This window comes from Camelina sativa, chromosome 7, assembly GCF_000633955.1.
Source record: "Camelina sativa cultivar DH55 chromosome 7, Cs, whole genome shotgun sequence".
NCBI lineage: Eukaryota > Viridiplantae > Streptophyta > Magnoliopsida > Brassicales > Brassicaceae > Camelina > Camelina sativa.
The window spans coordinates 31562185-31578342 of record NC_025691.1 but is presented as its reverse complement, the minus strand read 5'-3'; the positions used below and the strand labels follow the sequence as shown (position 1 = coordinate 31578342).

Below are 16158 nucleotides of genomic sequence, written 5' to 3'. Positions count from 1 at the left end.
GGTAAAAAGATAATAATACAACTACCCTCGCAAAGTGGCTTTAATTTATAGTAATGATTTCAAATAGTAATTGTGTTTGTTAATAAACTTAAACCCTCCATGCAAATTTCAATTTTCTTGACATAATATAATGACGTTAGTAAAGTTATAATAACTTTTTAGACAAGAAATTTAAAAAAAAAAAAAAAAAAAAAAAAAAAAAAAGCTTTACACAAGATGATGTGTTATGTACTTACGACAAATAAATAAGTAATGTAGTTAACCTTTTCCATAGGCATAGACCAATTACTTATTTTTAGCTGAGATTCATTTACAGTTACATCCTTTTAAATATGATATTGGATCCAAAATCTATAGAAAAATATTTTAGATGTCGTTTTAAAAACGGTCTAAATTATTTCCAAGTCACATGACTCACATGCATAAAAAATGGCCTATAGATCTAAAACAAGCCCCCTCAAAGAGTTCATTTCCTTTACACAAATCATTGCACTTAAACATTTTGTTTTGTCAACATCATTGATCATCTACCAGACAATAAATTTGTTAGTTATTGATAAATGATACGTATGGTCTCCAAACACACATTGATCACAAAAGTAAAGCTCTACAAAAGCAGATGATAGTTTAGTTCTGCAACAAAATATATACTTCATGAAACAGCTGACAACCCAATTTGGAGTTTTTGAAGGACCTGATTATAAAAAGAGAATGTTTTGTTTTTTCTTGAGCAATTATAATAAAAAAAAAAGGTTATGTCAGAGATCTCAAATCGTATCACACAGCATAAGACGAATCTTTTGACCAAAATAAAACATGAGACGAATCTAACAACTAGATCTAGTTTTCTTTGGGAACGTCAAAACCCTGCGTATACTGAGTTACTGACTATAAATATAAAAGATGAGTATCTTACAAATAAGTTAACTTTACGAAATCTATAAAAGACTTTAGTTCTTAAAGCAGAAAACATCATCCGTATATTTTACAGAGCGTGGTGTAATTCTTCAGTAAACTTTAACTCATGTTACAAGTGACAACCATATTGTACTAATACTTAATAAACAATTTATTGCATTTTGGGTCGGGCTTAAAGATTAGGCAGTCCGACAGTAGCATATTCATGAGCACTAACAGTTCCTGACAGCTGAACACATTCTTCTCAATTCATTTTCTTGTAATAAGAAAAATGAAATTCAATAAAATGAAGATCTGGCAAGTCTTGAATACTTAATAACTTAAGCCAGGGCTCTAATTAATTATATACAACTTTGGTTCCTCTAATTAATTATATACAACTTTTTTCATATTGTACCTCATAAAATCTCAGCAATGAAGTTGAAATCAAGAGGCGAAACACGATACAAAAAAAAAAGTTAACCGCATAAGCAGAAAAGCATGGAATTATTATGCATTCAACTTTTAACATTCTTGGATGGTGGAGTTCGGACTTGAACTTCGACTGTTGGAAACACAGGGTACTGGTGCGGGTACGGGGTATATGGTCTCCCGGGATCAACACCGAGACCCCTTTTGAGTACACACCTATCTGCAAATCGATATAAACACCACAACATCAGTCTCCAATCAAAGAAACTGATATCCAAACAGTTTTACTGAAAGAACATATCTAAACCTCTATTTGTGTTGGACAAATGAAATGTGTTATGTTAGTAAAAACAGAATTTGATGTTAGCACAAAGTCACATGAAGTTGATCTAAACCTCTTAAATTGAAAGAGGACTTGAAGATTTACATTGTATGGGTCCTCCCATGTTTGAATGATTCTAGTTATGTTCACATGGTAGGTTCTTTGTGTATATGTCACATGCCAATTAATTTCTAACCCCTAAATGACAATTCCTAACCAAAGACAAAATCATTTCCAATGGATAATCAAGACAATGAGACATCCAACAAAACCTACTTTCAAGATCAAACTCAACTTCGTATCTTCGACTGAGATTTGACATTCCAATCACCAAATCCTCTCGTAACCATGTCGATCAAGATTCATTCAAAATTCGTCACTGTAACCGCAAATCCTAATCACCTTATTCAGATAAAGCTAGTGCTCAGAATCAAAACTTGAAGAGAAGAGAGGCAAAAGGGAATCTATAATCTCTATGAAAAAAGATGAGGACACTCTCTGATCTCAATCAAACAAAGGGACAAAGCCAGTGGGACATTTTGTGTTCCTAGGACATGCTAGTCAAAATAGTAGGGTAGAGACCACATCTTCTATCTCCCACACGCTCGTAGTACTTACAAATCAATCAATCTCCAATACAAAATCACATTTCTATTATACCCTTTCCCCCCTCCTCTTTCATCATTAAATGGAAAGAAATAAACAACAGATATGATGACTAATGATATCATTGAATGCATCACCACAAGTCTCCGTGTATGTGTGACAAAGCGTATAAGAAAGTTTTAACAGTGATGATGCAAAAGCAAAAGCATGTGTGTGGGGGTCAGTTTCAATACCAATGAGTACACGAACCCTATGATGTTTTCTTTGTTTTTTGCTTTTACGACAAAAGGAAAGTGTACAAATCAATTACAAAGAACTATTTGGAACACATCACTATCACATAAAGAGATCAAATATGCATCATTCAACACAAAGATTAAAACTTCTGATACCAAAAATGTGATCTTTTTTTTGTTAGTTCCACAAAGTTTAATACTTTTGATACCAAATATGCAATCATTCAACACAAAGATCCAAAATTTCAACTAAAATAACTCCAATTTTATCTATTTTGCACGAATTAAGGAAGTGAGAATAAAGATACTAACTTTGGGAGATTGGTAACCAAGTTTAGAAGAAGCAGAGCCATTGAACCCGAGTTGACTCATTCCCGCCGGGTGAGCTTAGAAGCTTCGACATCAAATTTGGGTAAGAGAAGAGATATTTAACAAATGATTCATTCACAGCCAAAAACTAAACCGGTTCAGAAAGCTTACTCATCTCATGTGCTTGTGACTCTCTCTCTTGTGGTATACATCATCTTCACTCGTTAGCTTAGATATATCCCTGAGCTGAGCTCTACTTCAAAACACCGAGAGAGAGAGAGAGCATCGGCAAGAACAATATAGGTCGGCCGCCGAACTGAGAAACCAAAGAAAAAAATGGAAATTTCAGGTAGAGATAACATGTTGACACAACACAAAGACAAGAGATAATAGAGATATTTACCAAACACAACACAACACAACACATCTTATTGGTAATGATCAGGGGAGAGGACACTGGAATACTCTGTTAGTCATCCATCTCTCATCTTTTCATCATACCTACAGAGCCTTAGTAGATTAGAACTGCATTATTTACTTTTGAGACACTTAACAAGACATTATTTAGGCTGTATGAAAGGACACCGTTGTGTTCTTAATTCAAGTATGAATCGTCATCACTGGTCACATGTCAAGATCACTCACTCTCACCTTAAACGATACAATCGTTGGCCACAAAACAATTCACGATGAACACTAAATAAAGAAATTGAACACTAAATAAGAAAATTTCAGGGTTTGTTTACCAGACACAACACAACACAACATGTTGACACAACACAAAGACCAACAGATGTTAGAGATATTACCAAAGAAAAGAGCATATTTTTTTGTTGGGTCCGTTTGTTTGCTCTATTGAAGTTAGAGGTCTTTGCCATCTATAACAAAAGAGCAACCCCCACAGAATGAAATCAAAAAGATAAGCAAGAGAGATTGAATTCAATAGAGCAATCCTTCCATCCATTTTGTTGTGCTCACTTGTGTTGATTCTAATTCTCTTAACTATGCTCATTTTACCAATGACCAGAGAAACCAATTCCACTAGCGTCTTGGGAACTAAACAATAGACTAACCAGAATCACACCTTATGCCTCCATGATAGTCGCACCACTGAGGTAACTGAGCCGAACCGAGCCGAGGGCGAGCCATTCAGTACCGCTTCGTCTGCAGACTTCACGTGGAGCGCATCTCAATCAGCGTCAACTGCAAACAGCAATGGTCGGTTTGAATCCCTAAACGCTTCGCCGTTCGCATGACCCGGCAAGCAATCTCGCTACCAAAATGTCGTCGATACACCGCTCCTTAGGCTTAATCGACGCTCCTCCAAAATATGCGGAGCCAGAGATATATCTCACGCACGAGAATCGAGTAACTTTTCTGGCGAACCATTCCGACGAAGTGTCCACGCCGAGTAAAATGATGGTGAAAGAAGTGGGGAGAAGACTCTGAGTGAAGAAGAGGTTCTTACTTATGTTTAAGTTTGAAAAGGCTGGGCAAAATAACCTGTAACCAAATAACTGACCGAACCGAACAAAAAAATTAAACCAAAATCGATCTGAAATTTTTTAAATAACTGAATGATTATTAAAATCTTATATCCAAACTAACCGAACCAAACCGAATCGATAATTAAATAGTTAACCAAAATATCCGAAAACCTAGAAAATATCAAAAATAATATACTTATATTATGCAAAACTATAAAATAAAATTAAAATATTAATTATTTCTACATTTAAAATAATTAAATACTTTAAATAATTAATATATTTAAATATTATTATTATGAATTTACAAAGTTAAATACTATTTTGTAAAATCGGATTAATATTTTTCTACATTTTTGTACTTTTGTAATGAATTTTTAGTTAATTTCGGTCTTTTGGTTATATTAGCTTTATTTGATTAATTTTAATATAATTTATGTTAGTTATAGTTACCTTTTCAACTAACCGAATCAAAACCGAACCAAACCAAACCCAAATTTCTAAAATATCTAAACGATTATTATATTACCTATATCCAAACTAACCGAAACCGAATACAACCGAACCGAAACATAACGATTAACCGAATGCCTAGGCCTAATTGTCAATGCTTTGTGGTTTTAAATTATGAAATGTGTATTTGAATGAAGCCATGAACTTAGGAGGTTTCCTTATCTTATGAAATTAAAAAGTTAATCAACTTCTTCTTATCCTTTCTTCTTTCTATTCTTATCTTTCTTATTTCCATTAACGATTCTTATCTTTCTTATTTCCATTAACGAGTTAGGTTCGTAACCTAACAACATCTTCACACAATTGTTCTTTTATGTAGTTACGAACATTGACCGTCGATATATATTAAAAATACCATAGTTGATCTGTGGGATACTCCAATCCAATCGACGGTCATGTGTAGTCTTCCACGGTTAATTAGAGTTAAGTCCCCGCCTAATTAAAAAGTTTTAGACGGGGACTATGATACGAGAAGTTCTTGTCAACAGCGTAACATCTACTTTAAACTCAGGTTTTCTAACACCTTGGTGAGTCTATTCATGGCTGTTCCAGAAAGGGCTACGCCAAGAGTTGCAGGAAGGTGTTCGTGCAGCGAACTACGGATGGATCCTCTACTATGTGTCAGATGTAGCAGATGAAGCTGAGAAGATAGAGGCCAAACTTAATAGCTCCAAGGGAAAGCTGCCGCCCATATTTGAAGAGTCTACAAATGTCGACGGGCCAATCCGATGACGAGGTGGAGAGCAAACTTGCCGAGCCCTATGATTCGGAAGACGATGACAAGCAAAATCGAAGTGGCTAGAGTCAGCATTAAGTATTGAGTTGTGTGGATTATGATTTGTTCTTTCCTTTTCGTTGGTTTGATTTGATTTGCTGTTTTCATGTGTTTTGGTGTTTAATGAAACTGGTTATGTTATAATTCTGAAGTTGCTCAAAAAGAACATAGAAAGATCCAAACAAGAGCAATAACTTCATTAAATAAAATCAAATGCACATATGCAATGAGTCATGGAACATGTTGATGACAATAAGAACATTTGACTAAGAGTAATCCATTGCCTACAAACAGCTTACGCTCCCTTTCTCCACAGATCCTAACAATTGCAGGTCCAACAAATCCCGATGCAGAAGAAAAGGGAAACCAGAAAGCATATGAATCTTAGTTATTGAGATTGAAGGGAAGTGACTGGCACCATTCACTGTTCCTTTTCGCATCTGTTTTTCAATTGCTGAAAGGAGTACGGAATCATACTGACGGGTCTTCGAGCTGACCAGTAGACAAATCATTTATGTGCGGATACACTGCTTTCTCATCCAGTTGATTTTGAGCCCAAATCAGCATCTTCAACAAGCTTGGAAGTTTGGGATCTGTTTGTTCATAAACATTGAGTTGGTATATCAAACCCTTGAGGAGGAAACTGGAAAGTACCATTTTAGTGGCTATACAACCACTAAAAACATCAAAACTTACCTTTTTCATGGCTCTGGCTTGTAAGAATTGCTGCATTTACTTCACTTGCTGTCTTAAGGCGGTGGGAAATGTCAAGAAGCTCTTTAACAGGGCAAGTAGAGGCGTCTTCAAAAACAAGTAAGGCTACAGTTTTTTCCAATTCCTCCAGAAACGCTTGCTACAGAAAATAATCAACAAATTGTATAACCCATGATTCAGCATCAATATATAAAGATGTTTCAACAAATTGTATAACCCATGAGGCTACAGGTATTTTTGTGCAGTCAATGAGCAATATATAAAGATGTTTCACATGGAAAACACAATCTTCAACGAGATAAATCCAAGTAAAATACAGACACAAAGTGAAGTACAAAGACTTACGTTTTCTTCACCACGTGGTGCAAGTTCCTCCTGAGCAAACTCCAAGGCCTCTTCTGTCCTCCCTTGTCGAATAAGTTCTATCAACCTTTGCTGCTGAAGATGAAAAAACAGCTCGGGATTCGTGTCTAGTATCTGCAATCACGGGTCCAAACAAGATTCAGATTTTAACCCTTTAAAATATATGAAAAGTGAATGGCAACCTTTGCTGTTCAGTGTTCACACAAGATATGAAGAAGCATTGTATTGTACCTCAGGATTCAAATCATTAACTTTCTCAATCGCATCCTCGACATTTCCGTTTTGCACAGCCTTTTTAACAGCCATTCGATCTGTGATGGTCGCAAGATCTATCTCTGCTGTTTCCTCCATAAGGAAATTCAAAAGGAGTAGACAAACCTAAAACATCTAACAGACCAATTCCACAAACAAAGCTGATACGAAGAAAAAACTCAAAAAGGATACGTTTGGTTCCAGACTCCCTTTGGAACTTCTCAGCAGCTTCTACATAACCTTCAGTCACAAGAAAATTCATCACAAGAGTGTTCATATCTTCTTTCCTTAGCTTCACAGCATTTAGTTTCTTCTCCCATTCTTCACGTGTGATCACTTTCTTCGAAGTAGCCTGTGACTAGCCACGGTCAAATTTTGTTTATGCCCCCAAAATATTGCATCAAGACTCAATTTTTTTCCAAAACCCCATCATCAATTTAGATCAAACAACACAAGCACAGACTCATAAGAATCTAAAATTTTACCATATCTTCGTCGTCTTCTTCAAGCTGATTAACAAAAATCCGAAACAATGACATTAGCACGCCAGTATGACTCCCATCTTAAAAATCTAACTCAATACAAAGTATTACCTGCTCCAAGTGAACAATAAGAAGAACACTCTCGGATCAAAGTTATCTCAAAAGGAATCGACTTTGCAATCAGATTATTAAAGGGTTTGATAAAAGTTGGAGCTTTGATCCCAAAACAGCACAGGAACCGTAGTTGTAAGAAAGATAGAGAGAGTATACGGCGGCTGGCTATTTTCCTTGGGAAAATCTAATAGAATTATCCGGGAAAGATGTACCGGGAGAAGTGGAGAATCTGGTGAAGATGATTCTGGCAGAGAAGACGGAGATTTGAAGATCGAGTTGCTCTCTAGATTGCTTGCGAAAGTCTCTTCCCTAATTTCTACAATCTCTCATCAAAAGCTAAAATAAAAATAAAAATCGAGGTTTTCGATAGAGAGGAGATCGGGTTTACGAACTGTCGATGAACCGATCCGGTTGACAAGATTATGGAACGCGGTTTGTTTATTTGGATTTGGTTATTTCTAAACCGGATAATATGGTTCGGAAGTAGGTAAATTGTACTCATGGAATTAATTTCCAATTTTGACAAAAAAAGGAATTAATTTCCAAATGATTTAATAATACACACAGATTTTTAGAATTATTTTAAACTTTGAAAAAAGTTTATTAAAATCTTAATTAAATAAAACTGAAGTTAAAAATTCTCTAAAGCATGATTAGATCCAATAACATAGAATTTAATGCATAAAATTAAATGAATAACAGTTGAATTTAGTTTTTTCTTTTGCAAACTCGTATTTACTAGGCGCTATTTTGTTTTTAAAAGTGGTATATTATACTTGAATTTATAATTTTATTGAAATCATTTGTTAAGTAAACACTCCTTAAACGATTTTGTTATATACTTATATGTACATTGTGCAATATATATCTTCCGATCTTACAGTGTGTTTAGTTTAATATATTGCATCTGAAAACTATGTCCTAATTCCTAAAACATGTTTTTTTCTTCGCACATGCCTGTGTGTGTGGAACCGCAATACGACAAATGATCGATTGGACAATTTGAGTTCTTCTAGTTGACCAACAAAGCATCAACGGACAACTTTTATCTTTTAAATACTTTTATTTTTCTCAGTTGATTTGGAAGAACTTAGTGCAGAAGCTAGACGAGACTTCTTGGGTCTCAATCTTTATTTGGTTTATTTAGGTGACTTCAAATTTTGCATAATCAAAAGCATTATTTTATTATAAGGTTTTAATATCACATGACAAGGTACCATTTTTGAGACATGACAAGATTGGAAATGTGGATCATATAATATTATAATGGACAGGCTCTTTATCATCAAACTATCTACAAATCGTAGACTTATGTGTGCGCGCAGCAGTCAGCAAGGATCTCTACAAAGCAAGGGATCAAAGAGAAGCCTTATTTTAGGGCAAACAAAATTAACAAATGCTTGGAAAATACAAGTGTCATTGCTCTAACCTCCCACATTAATTAATTTTAACTTGGGGTTTATTATCTTTTATTGGTTCATATTTAGTTTTTTTTTCAGTTACACATTCTTTCATCCTTTGTGGGAAAATGGAGTCGAACTCGAAGATAACAACGCGCCCTATGTTATTAGATCTGAGCTAGGTAAATTTAGAAAATGCATGGTTTAAGAAACTATCAATATTTGAAACAAAAAATATGACCACAAGAATACATAGGGACTTAGGATAAAAATCACATATTATTTTTGATTGATGAGATGTATACATGATAAGTAAAGTAATCCAAATCATCATTAAGCGGTAGAAATTTTCTCCGTAAATCACATTTCGATTTGCTCATTTGTAACTTGGATTCATTTAAGAAATTATCAACTTTCTTCTTCAAAGGTCAACAAATTCTTATTTTCTTAGATAGAATTTTGCATATTTTTTTTTTGGGTCAAAAGTATCCTCCTATTTTCCTCTTTTTTATCATATCTATAAACTTTAATAACACATATTTCATACTTTAAATTAGACTTTTATTTCACACAAATAATTTAAAAAACCATATAACTTAATAAACACATCCAAAAAACAAAAACAAAAAAAAGTCTTCCATTACTTGGAAACTCTGAATTTTTCTTCAAATTTCAAAGTGGTTACCTTTTGGTTTAATTGTGATTTTGCTTTAAACAATAAAGATGACGGCGCATATAATATGCATTATTAAAATAATAAAAAAACATTTAAAAAAAATGGAAAAAATGACAAAATTTTCTTCGACCGTTCCTTATTTAAGCCGAAGTCTCTTCCCCTTTTGTGTGTGTGTTTGTTTGTTTACCTTTTCCAATTCGGAGAAAGCCAAAAGAGAGAGAGAGAAGGAGACGAAGAAGAAGGCAATCAAAAGAAGCCACCGTCCGTCGCTAAGAAAAGTCGCGTTTTTTTTTTTTTTTTTAATTNTAATTATCGATACCCCAACTGCTCTCTCTACTTTTCCTGGAAAATTCCGTGACCTTCTTCTTCTTCTCTCAAAACCCAATTCCCAATCCCAATTTCAAACCCAAAATCCCTGGATCTACGCTAGCTTCCGTGATTTCTCCAACTACTCAATTCGATTGATTGGGTTTTTTTTTTCCGTCAAGCAAATTTTGTGACTTTTTGGGTTTTCCGATTTAGGGTTTGTTTTGATTAATCTACCCCCTTCGTTCCTCTTTCTTCGGGTTAGGGTTCTGTTTTTTTGGATTCGTCGTGATGGGTGAGGAAGGTTCAGTATTTGGCGTTGGAGATGAATTGCCGGGTGATGATTGTGACGGTGCTTTTGAGTTTGAAGATGATGACGAGACTATTGATATCGAAACGATTTATCGGATTCTAGATGAAAAGCCTGATTTTGCTGAGGTAGCTTTCAGATAATTTCCGGATTTCACACGCTTCGTATAACTTGATTCGGCTTCGGTTTTGTTTACAATTGCTAGAACATTGATTTGAATCCTCCTGCTTATGATATTTGGATTTGTTTTTTTGTCTGTGTACTAACCTTGAGAGTTACTACTTTTAGGCTAGCCAAGATAATTCATCACCAGCTGGTTCATCTGCTGACGAGCTCAAGAATTCACATTTACAAAATGGTTAGTGGTTTTTGTTGCATAGACCCCGTAACAGTTCTTTGAGCTGTTTGTGTTACACCGTATTAACAGTCGCTTACTTGAATTTTTATGGTTATGTATGTTTCTTGATTAGGTTCTCAGATGGTTGATTGGATGCCTTCTGGGGACTCATATAGCTTAGGAGCCTCGCAACCAGGAGGTTCATTTGATGACCATATGAAAATGGAACCTGTGCTAAGTCCTTCACCTGCTCATACTTGTTCTGCAAGTCTTAAAGATTGGTTTTCGTTAAGCCAGGGTGAGCAGCCTGTGGAAACATGTGGAGTATCTCAATCTGAGATGACTAGTTGTAGTATATCGTCTAGTTTCTCTGATCATGATGGTAATGTGGCCTTCAATCCAGGGAATTGTGACGTTGACACTGTCTCCAAGCGGGATGACAAGATAATTGATTCCAAATGTATGCACCTTATCTACTAAATGTCAGGTTATTTTTTTTTTTTTGGTAAAGTTTGACTCTACTCATCTGTCTGTTGCTAATTTCCATATTCCTCATTTTTTGTTACATCAAATTGCAGGCAGCCCCACAATGGTGACCCCATATTTCGATGATGTGCCTGGATATGGAGCGGGTTTGGGAGCCGATCATACTTCTTCCGTCATGTCAGGATTTTTCAATAACTCCAATTCTCTCAGTGATAGTGCGGATAACTATGTCTCTTCTGCACAAAACTGCTACAATACAAATGGCGCACCTTTATTAGAACATACCCCCAATTTTGTCCAGAATTTTTCGTTTCAGTTCTTTCCTAATAAAGAAGAAGCTGTAAATGATGTTGAGAGTGGAGTAAGTGAGTCTCAGTCGGATGGTGCCAGCCGGATGATTTTTGATAGACACGGGAGAGTAGACAATGGATCTTTAGAAAGGAAACCTGCTATTGATTCTTCTAGTGCAAGGGGGATCAGTTTCAAGTGTGAAAGTTATCCTTCAGTTTCTCCTGCCTGTGGCAGACTGTACAACAGTTTCAACAGTCATTTATCTGATCATGATCTTGACCGGCCTGATTATTGTTCAAGCAGTTTTCAGGAAAACGAAGCTGTTCATGTGACTGCTAAACCAGAGGCTGAGTCAGAGAAAGTGGTATACAGTTCAGTTCCAGGGGAATATAGTGTCAGGGACGATTCATATGCACCTGGAGAAACCAATCATTGGTGGTCTGGTGCATCAAGCTGTGCAGTCTCCTATCAAACAGATATTGAGAAGGGATACTCATTTATGGCACCACAAACTGTTTTTCCTGGCCAAGACAGTGGCAACAGAAACTCCAGTAATTTTTATGATTCAAATGCATGTATGCAATATGTGGCAGAAGATCTCAGCCCAGTGACTCAAATCAGTGAGCATTTAGATTTTCAAATACATCAAGGAGACGGTGAACATATTCAACCAAGGAGCATTGATTCTAATTTCTCAAATTCTAGCTTCGAATCAGTTCAAAGCCATTCTTCAGAATGTATATCCGATAGTGATGATGATTCTGACGTCTGCATAATAGAAACTAATGGTCCTTCTGCAATCCCACCTCGACCTGTAGCTATGAAAAAGCCAGTGGTTACGTCAGAATATTCTACAATTGATCATAATTTTAATCAACCTGGAGGCCTGAAGCTTCAGTCAAATAAAGAAAATATGATCTTCCAAGCTGCATTGCAGGTTAGTAGCTCTTAGCTTTATAAAGGAGTAGGCGTTTTCCCAATTTCCATTGTAACCCCCAGGCACCATTACCAACAGTGCAACATCTTAGCTTTTGCTGATATGCGGATATATATTTGTCTGTATCGAAATATCTGATGTGTAACCCTATGCATGATTAAGTTGAGAATGTTGCATGGGGCTGTAATGGGACTTAAAGGTCCCTGACGGTCCCTGTTATCAGATGTGTCATTTGAGTTAGTGCAGTTGATGACAGTTCCGTAGTAACCTTTATTATTGGTTTTATTTCAGACTCTTTAGATCTAATAACATTGTCTGATTTGACAGGATCTCTCTCAGCCTAATTCTGAGGCAAGTCCGCCTGATGGTGTCTTAACAGTCCCACTTCTGAGACATCAGGTAAAACACTAGGTGTAAAAATTATACGGGTGGTGTACTTTGTTGATGTATTGTATGCCTAACAAATATGATTTCGCCCCGAAATGAGAAATGGAATTCTTTCAGTTGATATGATTTTCCAACTTGATGGTTGAACGTTTTTGGCTAATGTGAATAGAGATAATTATCATTGTTTCAACTTGACTGTATCTTACTCATGTACAGCGAATTGCATTGTCATGGATGGCCCAGAAGGAAACAAGTGGCTTCCCCTGTTCGGGAGGAATACTGGCTGATGATCAGGTTAATTTTGTCTTCTGTTGTAATCTTTTTGTCAATAATTAAGAAACGTTTCCTGATAAATTATCTTTTGCAGGGACTTGGGAAGACGGTTTCCACTATAGCTCTTATATTGAAGGAACGGTCTAAACCTGCCCAAGCATGTGAAGAAAGTACGAAGAAAGAGATTTTTGACCTTGAAAGCGAGAGTGGAGAATGTGCGCCTTTAAAACCCAGTGGTAAAAGCGATCATTTTGAACACTCTCAATTGCTTTCCAATGAAAGCAAAGTTGGTGGAGATAGTGTGGGTAAAGTGAGGGGAAGGCCAGCTGCTGGAACTCTTGTTGTCTGTCCCACTAGTGTTATGCGGCAGTGGGCTGATGAATTACATAAGAAGGTGACTAGTGAAGCGAATCTCTCTGTTCTGGTATACCATGGGTCTAGCAGGACAAAGGATCCTCATGAGCTGGCTAAATATGATGTTGTTGTTACCACATTTTCTATCGTAAGTATGGAAGTGCCGAAGCAGCCTCTTGTAGACAATGATGACGAAGAGAAGGGTGGGGTACATGATGGTGAATCTGCAACTAATGGCTTTTGCTCAAACAAGAAAAGAAAATATCCTCCTGATTCTAAGAAGAAAGGCTCAAAGAAGAAGAAACATGTTGAATTTGTGTCTGGTCCTCTTGCGAAAGTTTCATGGTTTAGAGTTGTTCTTGATGAAGCACAGAGCATTAAGAATTACAAAACCCAAGTTGCAAGAGCATGTTGGGGCCTTCGTGCTAAACGGAGGTGGTGTTTGTCTGGCACTCCAATCCAGAATTCAATCGATGACCTCTACAGCTACTTTCGGTTCCTCAAATATGATCCTTATTCTTCTTACGTATTGTTCTGTAGCACGATTAAAAACCCTATTTCTAGGAACCCAGTGAAAGGATATCAGAAGCTGCAGGCTATCCTTAAAACAGTGATGCTTCGCCGAACTAAAGGTCAGTCTACTGATAATGAATATAAATTTCTTGCAATATTTATCTGAGGATTTTCATCGTTTCTAACTTGTAAAACACATTAGGTTCATTTCTTGATGGGAAACCCATCATCTCTTTACCTCCGAAGTCCATTGAATTGAGAAAAGTGGATTTCACTATGGAGGAACGTGATTTCTACTCCAAATTAGAGGCCGAATCTCGCAGTCAATTCAGGGTATGGATGTGGACTCAATATACCATGAATAAATTGGTTGTAGGTATGCATTTGCCATTGTATGTATTTACAAAAAATAAAAATAAAAATTCTTTTATATCAGGAATATGAAGAAGCCGGAACAGTGAAGCAAAATTATGTCAATATCTTGTTGATGCTCTTGCGCCTTCGCCAAGCTTGTGATCACCCTCTTCTCGTGAATGGTGATTACAGTTTTACCTGGGAATCCTCCGTTGGATTAGCTAAGAAGCAGATTTTCTCAGAAGCTTCACTGGCAATTTGTGGTATCTGCAATGTAAGATTCATTTCTCTTATCTTTTTCATATTGCCTTTTTTTTCAAACCATCATATAGTTTTCTTAACTAGTAGTTCTTAATCTATATCACTTCTATTTCCACAGGATGCACCTGAAGATGCTGTTGTTTCAGTCTGTGGTCATGTTTTCTGTAAACAGTGCATTTATGAGCGCCTTACAGGTGATAATAATCACTGCCCCTTTGCAAACTGCAATGTCAGACTCACCATCTCATCATTGTCTTCCAAAACAAGATTGGACGATCCTAAGTCTGGCATACAGGACCTTGCCACTTCGAATCACGTTGAGAGCCTTGACCCTTGCAATGATGAAGATCTTCCATATGGTTCATCTAAAATCAAGGCTGCTCTAGAGATCTTACAATCACTGCCTAAACCGCAGGATTTGACAGATACGAATCAGATCTCTCAAAACAGAGAGGACTCCTGTCTTCCTGTAATTAAGAGTGAGGGCATGAGGATTGATAATCCGATTAAAGTAGCTGGAGAAAAAGCGATTGTGTTTTCCCAATGGACAAAGATGCTGGACCTACTTGAAGCTTCTCTTGTTAGTTCGCGTATTCAGTATAGAAGGCTTGATGGAACAATGTCAGTTGCTGCTCGAGATAAAGCAGTGCAGGATTTTAATACTCTTCCTGAGGTACATATATGGCCACTAATTAAATTTTAAGGACTTGGGTTGACTTGCCGTCTGTGATAACAAAATGATGGTATCCTTTTTTGGCAATCTTTTTTACCTTTTAGGTTACTGTAATGATTATGTCTCTCAAGGCTGCTAGTCTCGGACTGAACATGGTGGCTGCTTGTCATGTTCTGATGCTGGACTTATGGTGGAACCCAACAACCGAGGATCAAGCAATTGATAGAGCACATCGTATAGGACAGACACGACCAGTAACAGTGGTTCGCTTCACAGTAAAGGATACAGTCGAAGATCGGATATTGGCCCTTCAGGTATGTGAATTGGTTGACTTGATTCTCATTTGCTTCTCTCTATAAGCTTCAAGCAATTTCAATTTTAATCTCTTAACATGTTTGTGGAAGCAGCAAAAGAAGAGAATGATGGTAGCCTCTGCGTTTGGAGAAGATGAAAAAGGAAGCCGACAGTCTCACCTCACTGTAGAGGACTTGAGCTATCTGTTTATGGCAGATTCATGAGAAGCGAGCTTCAAGCTCTTTTTTTTGCCAATGCAGACGGGTATATATGATAGGAGTTTCTTCGGTTTTTGTGCAGTTTTAGGAGGAAGAGACTCTTCGTTTAAACTGACTACAGGGTTTGTGCAAAAGAAAGATTAGAAAAGACTTTTGGGGGTTTGGGATATAAAAATAGAAAGCTGATCGTATTTGATTATTTGGTTTCATTTAGACTTTAGGTATTTACAATTGATGGAAGAAGACAATATAGGAGCATCTGCTATTGAATTTCTCATTGTAAGATCACAATGTGAGTGGTCCGGCGAGTTATAATAGCTAGCTTACTTCAATATCCTATCTCTTCTGTAAGTGATATGAAATGGTAAGAACGAGCCGTCGAACAACTCTCAGTCATCTTGCCTTTTTTTTTTGCTTCATAATAGTATAAATAGGCCACAAAAACTGGCAAATTACGCTACAACCCACAACTTTATACACCACCTTTACTTTTTTTTTTTTTTTTTTTTTTTTTTTTTTTTTTTTAATACCAAAGTACTAGATAGTACGAATCGCATGAGTGAGGTCGTCGTGTCTAAGTCAACGG

The 16158-nt window shown here is 36.5% G+C and overlaps 2 protein-coding genes and 1 long non-coding RNA gene across 12 annotated transcripts; 1 reads left to right on the top strand and 2 right to left on the bottom strand.

Moving 5' to 3' along the window:
- LOC104703706 lies at window positions 1235-4276 on the bottom strand. Of its 2 annotated transcripts, none has more exons than XR_754230.2 (5): window positions 3876-4276; window positions 3206-3303; window positions 2974-3118; window positions 2806-2887; window positions 1235-1549 (listed from the first exon to the last, which is right to left on the bottom strand). It is a non-coding gene; the product is annotated as an uncharacterized LOC104703706 (long non-coding RNA). The 2 variants fall into 2 exon arrangements; XR_754229.2 differs by having other exon boundaries at window positions 3887-4274.
- On the bottom strand, window positions 5752-7841 carry LOC104703705 (glucose-induced degradation protein 8 homolog). 6 transcript variants are annotated; one of them, XM_010419765.2, is made up of 7 exons: window positions 7715-7841; window positions 7392-7499; window positions 7099-7264; window positions 6886-6992; window positions 6637-6768; window positions 6274-6430; window positions 5752-6170 (listed from the first exon to the last, which is right to left on the bottom strand). In XM_010419765.2, the coding sequence occupies exons 2-7, from the start codon at window positions 7443-7445 to the stop codon at window positions 6049-6051; spliced, it is 738 nt and encodes a 245-aa protein (XP_010418067.1). In that variant the 5' UTR covers window positions 7446-7499; window positions 7715-7841; the 3' UTR covers window positions 5752-6048. The 6 variants fall into 6 exon arrangements, with proteins under 6 accessions (XP_010418067.1, XP_010418068.1, XP_010418069.1 ...); XM_010419766.2 differs by having other exon boundaries at window positions 7099-7258; XM_010419767.2 differs by having other exon boundaries at window positions 7392-7415.
- Window positions 9763-15968, top strand: LOC104703704 (helicase-like transcription factor CHR28). Of its 4 annotated transcripts, XM_010419762.2 has the most exons (13): window positions 9763-10322; window positions 10483-10552; window positions 10665-10829; window positions 10935-10991; window positions 11110-12245; window positions 12573-12644; window positions 12849-12926; window positions 13000-13891; window positions 13975-14105; window positions 14209-14400; window positions 14506-15060; window positions 15165-15374; window positions 15468-15968. In XM_010419762.2, the coding sequence occupies exons 1-13, from the start codon at window positions 10176-10178 to the stop codon at window positions 15576-15578; spliced, it is 3816 nt and encodes a 1271-aa protein (XP_010418064.1). In that variant the 5' UTR covers window positions 9763-10175; the 3' UTR covers window positions 15579-15968. The 4 variants fall into 4 exon arrangements, with proteins under 4 accessions (XP_010418064.1, XP_010418063.1, XP_010418065.1 ...); XM_010419761.2 differs by having other exon boundaries at window positions 10665-10991; XM_010419763.1 differs by lacking the exons at window positions 9763-10322; window positions 10483-10552; window positions 10665-10829 and having other exon boundaries at window positions 10934-11018.